General features: G+C 38.3%; 2 protein-coding genes across 2 annotated transcripts; both read left to right on the top strand.

The window, feature by feature from the left end:
• The first annotated feature begins 378 nt into the window (after nt 1–378).
• Nucleotides 379–1,580, top strand: LOC125477645 (probable calcium-binding protein CML25). Its single transcript, XM_048585010.1, has one exon. It carries the CDS (start codon nt 786–788, stop codon nt 1,377–1,379), a length of 594 nt encoding a protein of 197 aa, XP_048440967.1. The 5' UTR covers nt 379–785; the 3' UTR covers nt 1,380–1,580.
• A 499-nt stretch (nt 1,581–2,079) lies between these two features.
• Nucleotides 2,080–5,414, top strand: LOC125477644 (actin-histidine N-methyltransferase-like). The gene is made up of 6 exons (XM_048585009.1): nt 2,080–2,291; nt 2,330–2,694; nt 3,316–3,482; nt 4,044–4,343; nt 4,439–4,702; nt 4,847–5,414. The coding sequence occupies exons 2-6, from the start codon at nt 2,349–2,351 to the stop codon at nt 5,222–5,224; spliced, it is 1,455 nt and encodes a 484-aa protein (XP_048440966.1). The 5' UTR covers nt 2,080–2,291; nt 2,330–2,348; the 3' UTR covers nt 5,225–5,414.
• The last annotated feature ends 4,259 nt before the right edge of the window (nt 5,415–9,673 follow it).

Genomic DNA, 9,673 nt, shown 5'->3' with positions numbered 1-9,673 from the left:
GCCAGTTGACACGCAGTTTAGGCCTGTTTCAAATGAGTTATAGGTATGGTTTGGGCTGAGACTTAAAATCCAAGCTTGTCTCAAACAGGCCCATAATAGTGGTAAGCCCGCAATGGCCTAGCCCGAAACATTAACAACACCTATGCAAAAGTTATTTATTTTATCGTATGGTTTAAACATTTTCAACCTTTTTATCTTTAAGTTGGCTCAAGTTTTAGAAGCTTTAAATCGCTTTCCTTATGTTTAGTAAGCAGATTCTGGTGCCACGTAGACATCGATGAGATTAAATTAGAATATCGACCAAAGATCAACGCACCTCTTTAATTTTGGCATTGGTCCAAAAAAGAAAAAATCTGGGAAGTTAAGGAGGTCGTTGAGTGGGTGCCGTGTGGTAACCGTTGCGTGCACCGAGTCATTGAGTTGGTGTGCACTGTAACTACCGTAATTTCAATTCACGCGCTAATCCTTCTCTCTCTCTCTCTCTCTTCCAAAATTAGCAAGGATTCATCAGAGTAAAACTCAACAGAAAACAAAGAGGCGTGACAGAGAGAGAGATTCAGTTGGATTCCGTTTTATTTCCCCCCACCATCTCCCTAACCAAACTCTCTCTCTCCTCTTTCTCTCTCCTCACACATTTTCTCACTCCAATTTCATATAAAATCCCCAAAAACAAAATCAAATCCCAATTCCCCAATTTTCGAATTCAGCAACCCCAAATCTGAATCTCGAGTTTTGTTCCTTCCATCGGTTTCGGTTTCGGTTTCCGGTTGTTTTTTCTAATCCAGATGGGTTTCAAATCCCTCTTCTCCCGGAAGAAGAAATCCAGTCGCGACCCCGCCGCTGCCCACCCGGACGCCGCCTCCGCCTCTGCCCACCCCGCCCCCGCTTCAGCCCACTCGCGAACCCCCTCCTTCCATTCGCGCGCCCAGATCGCCGAGCTCGACCAGGTCTTCAAGAAATTCGACGTCAATGGCGACGGAAAGATCTCGTCTTCCGAGCTCGGAGCCATCATGAGCAGCCTGGGGCAGCCGTCCTCCGACGAGGAGCTCAATAGCATGATCTCCGAGGTCGATTCGGACGGCGACGGCTTCATCAACTTCAAAGAGTTCGTTGAGCTCAACACCAAAGGGGTCGACTCCGCCGAGGCCCTCGAAAATCTCAAAGACGCTTTCTCCGTCTACGACATTGATGGGAACGGGTCTATTTCGGCGGAGGAATTGTACGAAGTGCTCCGGAGCTTGGGAGACGAATGTTCGATCGACGAATGCCGGAAGATGATCGGCGGCGTCGACAGTGACGGCGACGGTATGATCAGTTTCGAGGAGTTTAAGGTCATGATGATGACGGGATCGCATTACATTGATCCGGCTTCAGGTTGATCATCAACGTCAAATTAATTGATGACACTCCCACTTTTTTTGGATTGATTCATCTCATCTGCGATTGCCATAGTTTTTTTTTATTTTTTATTTTTGTTCAGTTAATTGGTAGGATTTTTATGATTAAATAAGAATTTGATCATATTAACATTTTCATCCTTGTGCTTAATTCGGATATAATCCCTTTGTTTTTTCCCTTTATGTTTTTTGTTTGAATGGGCTTAAGTCTCTACCTTTGGCAATGGAAACTAATAGGGACGGGAATTCGAACTTGAAAGTACAATTAAATTTGCAATTCTCATGTAGTTCGAGATGTCATACTGGACAAAGAGTAAAACTAAAATGATGATCCTTTCTCTTTTAAGGAGATTCATTCACTAATATGGTAGTCGAGTTCTCACAATTTGAATATTTCCAAGTTACCTAATTGAGAACGCTCAATGAATCTTTCACGTCGGGTTGAAAATTTTGAGTTTGAGTTTGATTTAAACTCAGTATAATGAGTCGGAATCTTTCATGCGCATACGTTATTATACAAGTAGAGGAACACTTCAAAAAAAAAAAAAAAAAACTTCCTTCCACTTTTATAATCACATGTGGTATACCACCCTATATTCGGACATATTAAAAAATCTCCTCTCAAACAATGGTCACACACATGAAGTTGACAAACAAAGTATTCAAAATAGAATGGATTTGACAATAATGTAACATGTGAGGTCCAATAATTTAAGCATAGAAATATGTAATGAAATTGTTTGGCATGGTAATGCCCAATGTTTCAGTTTTTATTCGGTAGGCACCTGCCGAACTTTCTTTACATTCGGTACACATCTGCCGAACATATCACTCGACTTTCCGTCGCTCGATGTTCCCCTAGTTAACCTGGCCATAACTTTTCGAGGAAATTAATCCATGACCAAAACATCGAAAACTCTCAAAGATCCTCACCCGCACTAGGAAGGAGGAATGAAGTGGGGCTTGACCATGGCAGCTTCCAAGATGTTAATGGCTTCCTTTACCGCCTTCCGCCCTCTAACTTGCGCTGCCTCTGCCTCCTATCCTGCGCGCCTGGCTCCACACCCGCCGGACCTGATCAAGTGGGTCCGTCGGGAAGGAGGGTTCGTGCACGAGGCCGTGAAGATAGCTCAAGATAGTTCATTTGGTCTTGGATTGGTGGCTTCTGAGGAAATCCCAAAGGGTTCCGAACTAATTGTGCTTCCGGAGCACGTACCGTTGAGATTTGACTCAATTGAATCGGACGGCGGAGATGGGGTCGACTCTGTTCTCGACGATTTGGCTCGCCTAGTTCCTGGTAAGCATTTTTAGCTTTCCCATTTGATTGGTTTTCTGATAATATATTAATATTTTGGTGTATAATATGCTTTTTGTTTAATGGGTATTTCGCATTTTGCTATATTTTGATTCATTTGGTTCAAAAGAGTGGTAAAGGTTTGAACTTTGACGTACATATGTACTAAACTGGCGCGGAATTGAAGCATCATTTCAACGGGATTTTGAATGCTTAGTGGCATCCTGTGTTTATCTAATGTTTAGATGTTAATTCGCAAATGCGGGTTAGATGAGTTGGTCACGGCAGTGTGCTATGTCCCTTGCACCCAAGTTTGAATCTTTATCCCCGTAGTTAGGAATATCACCTTATCGAAAAAGTTAAAATTGTTAATTCTATGTGAGTAATTAGCGGTAGATCGCCATATCAAAATGCCTCCTCGGATGTAGGTGAGTTCTTATTCGGGCATATTTCCGTGTATGAAATATTTTAAACCAGATGTTTTCTTACGTAAAACCCTGCTACTTTTCTATAGCATTTAGGTTTTCTTTGTTCTGTTTAGGTTGGTAACTTAAAAGTTTTTTACACTAGGCTGTAGTGAGTTTTGAATATGAGTAAATCGAACACTGTGGAAGCATTTGGCAGAGGAACTATGGGCAATGAAATTGGGTTTGAAGCTTCTGCAAGAAAGAGCAAAAACTGGATCCTTCTGGTGGCCATACATCAGCAGCCTTCCTGAAACGTTCAATATACCCATCTTCTTCCCCGGTGAGGACATAAAGAATTTGCAGTATGCTCCACTTCTTTATCAGGTATCTTACTTGACCACCTAAATACCAATATTTACTTGTATACTAAGCAATATAAGACCTGCAACTAAAAATAGGCTAGTAAGCTATTGTGATATCTTAAAAGAAAATGTAGGTTTATGTTTATAGTTTGATATTGCCTTGGACCTTTTTATGAATTGTGTCCAACAATAGGGAGGATTGTTGGGCATGCATTGAGGCAGTATGTGTTTTATTTGCCGGCGAACTTTCTGTGAGATCCCTAAACCTTTATCCAACAAAGAAAGAGATGGACATGTCCTCTGATTTACCATGGTTTAGTCTCTCAGTTGCTGTCTTTTTTTGCTATTGGCTATGCTTTGTTCCACATAGATTTTGTTTACTTGTGGACATTGAAGAAGAGAATTGCACTTCAAGCTGTCTTTTTAATCCTATGATTTGGGATTCATACAATATCTGACATTAGAGGCATGTCCACGTTCAACAACATGAGTCAGATAGCTTGTGTTGAGATTCTTATCTTGATCTTGATGACCACTCGGTTTCCACAACAAGCTTTGAAGGTTTAGTGATTTCCTACTGCAGGTGAACAAGAGATGCAGATTTCTTCTTGATTTTGAAAAAGAAGTCAAACGTGCTCTGGAAAATCTGAAATCAAACGATCACCCTTTTGGTGGCCAATCTGTAGATGCATCCTCCCTTGGATGGGCAATGTCAGCAGTTTCGTCTCGGGCATTCCGTTTATATGGTAAAAAGCTTCGAGGTGGGAACTACAATGATATCCCGATGATGCTTCCTCTCATTGATATGTGCAACCATAGTTTCAACCCAAATGCCGCAATAGTTCAGGACCAAGATAATAGGAACATGAAGATGCTAGTAAAGGTTTTATTTTATTGTTGTTTCTTTAATGTCATTCCGGAATTCTCCATTGGAATTGCAGTTGAAAATTACTCATCGAGATTCTCCTCTCAATCCAGGTTGTAGCAGAAACAGAGATCAAGGAGAACGATGGTTTAGTACTCAACTATGGATGTTTAAACAATGATCTTTTCCTTTTGGATTATGGATTTGTGATACCTTCAAATCCCTATGATTGTATTGAGCTCAAATATGATGGAGCACTTCTGGACGCTGCAAGTATGGCTGCAGGAGTGTCATCGCCCAACTTCTCTACACCATCTTCATGGCAGAAAGAAATTTTATGCCAGCTAAAGTTAGATGGGGAAGCTCCCCTTCTTAAGGTACCTGCTTCCATGAAAAATATATAATTACCGTCATCGGATTGATCATGGTAGTCATACTACAATTATGAAAAGACTTTTTTAGACCTTCTCGTACACAAATTTGTAATATTTAACCGTTTCTTCTCATCTCTTGCTTAATAGGTATGCTTAGGGGGCTCGGAACTGGTGGAGGGGCGCTTGTTGGCAGCCTTAAGAGTTGTTCTTGCTGATGACATAGAAACAGTTCAGAAGCAAGATTTAAATAAACTTAAATCTATATCAGCTGAAGCTCCCCTTGGTATTGCAAATGAATTAGCTGCTTTTCGCACCGTTATTGCGTTATGTGTGATTGCACTGGGACATTTCCCAACCAAAATCATGGAAGACGAATCCCTGTTGAGTAGAGGTGTTTCAGATTCTACACAGCTGGCTATCCAGTTCAGAATTCAGAAAAAATCGGTGATTATAGACGTGATGAGAGATCTCACAAGGAGGGTGAAGTTACTTGCATCGAAAGAAACCGCCACCTCTCAAGGCTGAATTACTGCAGTAAAGTTGGCGTGTTTGCCCACAACACTCTTTTACTCTTGGTCATGTTTGTTGCCTCTTCTCTTTTTAGTTACTTTGTTCACAATTTCTTTCTTCTCTTTAGTAATTTGAGTATTATCATTTGTAGAATGCTTGAAAACGTTGGTTTGTTTAGTTTTGATCTCAGATCTTTTGTTCTTTTCGAATCGTCCTACTTACTGAATGAATCAATGCAACTCTATTTAGCTGTTTTTTCGTTCTTTCTTAGTATGGTCGAACTGGATGTGACAGGGCGGTTTTCGTATCGACCATGAGTTTACCAGTTGAATTATGTTTGAAAATGTCAGCAAATTGAAGAAAATGACTCTTTCTAATCACAGAAAAAGGATGTTTTGAACTTTTTAAGCATCGACGAAGAATATTCTCAGATGATACGATGAGGAAACCAAAACACAGATTAATTCGCAAAATTCTACGGTAAAACGAAGCATATGATGTCTGATCATCCTCCGAAACAGCAAAACTTACAGAAATAAATTAAAAAAAAGTATATAATCATGAAATTAAACTAAGAAACGATGAGACCAGGCAAGCAGAAAATTAACATTAATTTCACTATTCCTTAAATTTCCCACAACATACTTCTACCTGTACAACTAACGTAGTAAAAGTAAAACTGTAAAACCCCAGAATACCAGTAAAAGGGAAAACCAGAAAACAAACAGTAGGAGGGAAAAACCACGAAATAGTTCTAACTCTAAAGCGTCGCCACCATCTCCATGCAGACGCAGGCAGGGCAACCCCTACGAGGTTATCCCTATGTGGCCAGCCCCAGCGGCGAACGCGAGCGCTGCCGGGTAATCTCCCGCATAATCACGCGTCTCCGCCTCACCTCTGCAGGCTGCTGCAGAGACGGGTGCTTGATCTTCTCAAACTCCTGCTTGATCTTCATCACTTGGCTGTGAATTGGGACATCCATGTAGCTGTAGGTCCCCTCTTCGTCCATGCTCCCGTTGTCGTCGTTGTTTTCGCCCGTCGTCTTGGTGGTGATGTTCTTGTTCTCCATAAAAAGACTCAGCGCAACAAACGCTCTCGTTTTCTTATGGCGTTAAGAAATCACACCTTCGGCCTTGTGTCTGTTTTTTCTTTTTGTTTATTGGAGAGTTATGAACGTTTTGATTGCTTTAAATATTGGGAAGAAAGAAACAAAAAGCGACAAGATTTGTTCATGAATGGTGAGAAAAGGGAAGTTAAGATATTTAGTAACTTCCTCCGAATGAAATCAATTTGAGACGTGTTTACACGAGATTTTCATATTTTTTTCTTCTAACGTACCTTTTTTCATTCTAGCCGTTCAATTTAATAAGTTAAGGGTGCATTTTTGCTCACCATCCTCAAGTGATGATAATGTTCACTAACTTGGAATTGGAACTATCATTTTAGCCATAGTGGTTGGACCCACTTGACTATTTTTATCATTTTTGTGTATAATCTTATTGGTGGAGAGGATCAGTGCCCCCTATGGTTTCTTTGTCAACTATTGGGTTGTAGGTATCCTCGTGACTGTACTAGTTTGATTAGTAGCCTAATCCAGACATTAGTTGGGTCATTTGTGGTCAAAGAACAATGGCAAAGTCCGAGAGAGAGAGAGAGAGAGAGAGAGAGAGAGAAATTGGGTGGCTGGCCAAACAAAGCCACCGGCCTTCCACGCTTGTTTGAAGGATGTTCGTCCTTTGACTTGATAATGAAGAACAATAATGCACCAAATCAAGGTAATTAAATAATTAATGCATGCAACTTGACTTCATGCCTTTCTTAAACATTCTAGAAAATGATTTTTATCAAGATTAGTCCCTGAAATTGGATATTTCAATCAAAATGGTCTCTGAAATAAAAAGTTTATCAATTTGGTTCCTAAAAATGGGTTTCGCAAATCATTTGGTCATTCTGTTAACTTTCCATCAAATTTTCTATTAGTATGCCACATCAAAAAAATAATAGAAAATTTTACAAAAGGATAATTACAAGACCTATTTTCGGGAACTAAATTAATTATTTTTTTTTATTTTAGAGAGCATTTTGATTAGAAGGTCCAATTTTATAGATCAATCATGATTAAATCTCTTCTAAACAATATTTGAGTCTCATGAATCAGAATCCTAAATCTTTACTCAACGACGTTAGGAATCACGTAATACATGTCTTATTATTATTATTATTAAAAACCAAAGATCGTGAATCAGTAGTATTCTTTAAAATGATAATAACAAGTGGTGTATGTATTGGATAAGAATACAATGTCTTAACTGGTCATGACCCGAGTATTATCCAAGAATTTAAAAAACGGGGCATTTACGTGGTGATAAAAGTTTTTTTTCTTTTGGGTGAAAGTGAAATTATGGTAATGTTTTGAGCCTCATCCTTCTGTCATGGATGAAGATGATTCTTGTGGAACATGTGTGGAAGGCTTAATAGGAAAGATACTTGTCGATTTGTAGGGATTCTTATCGATACAGTATGAATTACCCTTTCAAAAACAAGCTTTGTAGAAAGTAAACAAAATTAAGAAATGTATGAAGTCAATTAAATACGGAAAAGCACGAAAGCAAGCGATTACGGTTGTGTGCGCGTGTAAATGCGCATTATTCCTACTTGCAACGCAGTTCTTTTAGACTTGCTTCCTTTTGGTGTTTGCAGAGTTTAAGCAACCTACTTTATACAATTTTTTCAACTTTCCCTTTTCTGTTTAGAAATTAGGGTACAAACATGATGTCCTAGGATCAGAGTTCGAAAAATATAATGTGAAGCTCTTTCGAGAATTTTTTGAATGTTTGGTATGGGTCTCTTTTGTATCTATCAAGTGTTTGAAGTAATATTTGGTAGAAATATCTCGACAGATTGCGTCAACAACACTCGACAAATTCTCTCCTTATTACTCATCAGATTTCATCGGCATATGTTGATATATGTTGACATGTGCACACATGGTTTGACTAACGAGAACAAGTCTAAGTGTTCGACAAAATGTCTTAGTGAATAAACTGAATTTTTATTTGCGCGCTTCGTACCCTGTTTCTGGCTAAAAAACTTGTATTCACCACTCGAATCCCCAAGGTTCGAATCTTAGATCTGCTACTGGATACAACGTTCTAATTTTTTAAACTAACTACAATACTTGCATGTATTTGATGTGACTTTATGAATATATTAGATTTTAAAAAAATTAAGCTACTTGTAAGTAGGAGATTTTATATAAATAGCGAGTTCAATTCATGATCATGAATTATCAACCCATCATCATCGTGTTAAAAAAATAAAATAAATTTAAAGTTGAATTGTACTAAAAGTATTTGTAGATTGTAGTATATTTGGGTTTTCACTTTTTCCTTAGTTTTTTTGTTGAAGTCTCGTTTTTGTAGTTTCATTTTGTTAGCGTTGCCAGTCCAATTCGTCAAATGAGGCAACATTCCTACCAACTTAATTGACAAGGTATACCAAAACAAAGGTTGAACAAAATATTATAGACACAAAATTTTAAATTTAGAAAACCACAAAATTGAAACAAAACAACCTACACAAGCATGTAAGTACAACAAAAATATTATGAGTAAATTGGAGCAAAGCCCATTCCACATGAAATAGTAAGCATGCGCTCAAGCCCAGTCACATAACCCTAGAGAGCTCTATACGAACACACAAGCTAGTGGCAGATAATTCGGGTATTAGGATACAGGCACAGAAGGTCCTGGATTCAAGTCCTGTGATTTTTCTCTAGTACACATCAAAACGTACATTTAAGCACCGTATTTGAACAAGTACTTTTGGTGTGCACTAGAGAAAAAGCAAATGATTTTGCACGCCTTTTAGAACCTGCACTTCTCTCTTTTTTATAGCCATAAATCAGTAAATCATGGGATGACTCAGAGGTTAGATACGAATTATAAGCAGTGTTCCACATGACACATTCTAAGTTTGATTCATGATATCGGTGAATCACACGATGATGGCTGAGGGAGGTTGAAATACTTATGTGATTCTTCTTAATCTCAAAAAAGTGGATTGTATGACGAAACGACTAGCTAGTCCTATTTAAAAAAACGAAAAATAGATTAAGAGACCATTAAAAACAAGTGAGAATCTTGTATACCAAGCACATTGTTTTGTGTTGGCCTTAAATTTCGGCTTGGGAACAAATTTCTTTTAAGAAATCTTAGACCTTTTTCTTATCTTTGTTCGAGTAGTTAAAATGTACCAATGACAATGAACCTTGATCTTTTTTAGCCTTCAGTTAAATATAAAGTTTGAATTCGAAGTGCAGACTGCAGAGGACAAAAGTTTGAATGAATCGATAAAATATAAAAAGAAAGAATAATAATAATAATAATAATAATAATAATAATAATAATATAAAGTAGTTAAAATGTACTAGTGACAATGAACCTTGCTTTTTTTAGCCTTCAC

The sequence above is a fragment of a genome, unplaced genomic scaffold (assembly GCF_019419815.1).
Source record: "Pyrus x bretschneideri cultivar Hongxiangsu unplaced genomic scaffold, Pyrus_bretschneideri_v1 Contig22, whole genome shotgun sequence".
NCBI classification, from domain to species: domain Eukaryota; kingdom Viridiplantae; phylum Streptophyta; class Magnoliopsida; order Rosales; family Rosaceae; genus Pyrus; species Pyrus x bretschneideri.
This window is presented reverse-complemented; position numbering and strand designations above follow the sequence as displayed.

Bases quoted from the DNA above. Each gene is read 5' to 3' on its own strand.
- LOC125477645 (XM_048585010.1), top strand. From the start codon at position 786: ATGGGTTTCAAATCCCTCTTCTCCCGGAAGAAGAAATCCAGTCGCGAC.
- LOC125477644 (XM_048585009.1), top strand. From the start codon at position 2,349: ATGAAGTGGGGCTTGACCATGGCAGCTTCCAAGATGTTAATGGCTTCC. The intron at 4,344-4,438 runs GTTTTATTTTAT...CTCTCAATCCAG, and splicing joins ACATGAAGATGCTAGTAAAG to GTTGTAGCAGAAACAGAGAT. The intron at 4,703-4,846 runs GTACCTGCTTCC...CTTGCTTAATAG, and splicing joins GGGAAGCTCCCCTTCTTAAG to GTATGCTTAGGGGGCTCGGA.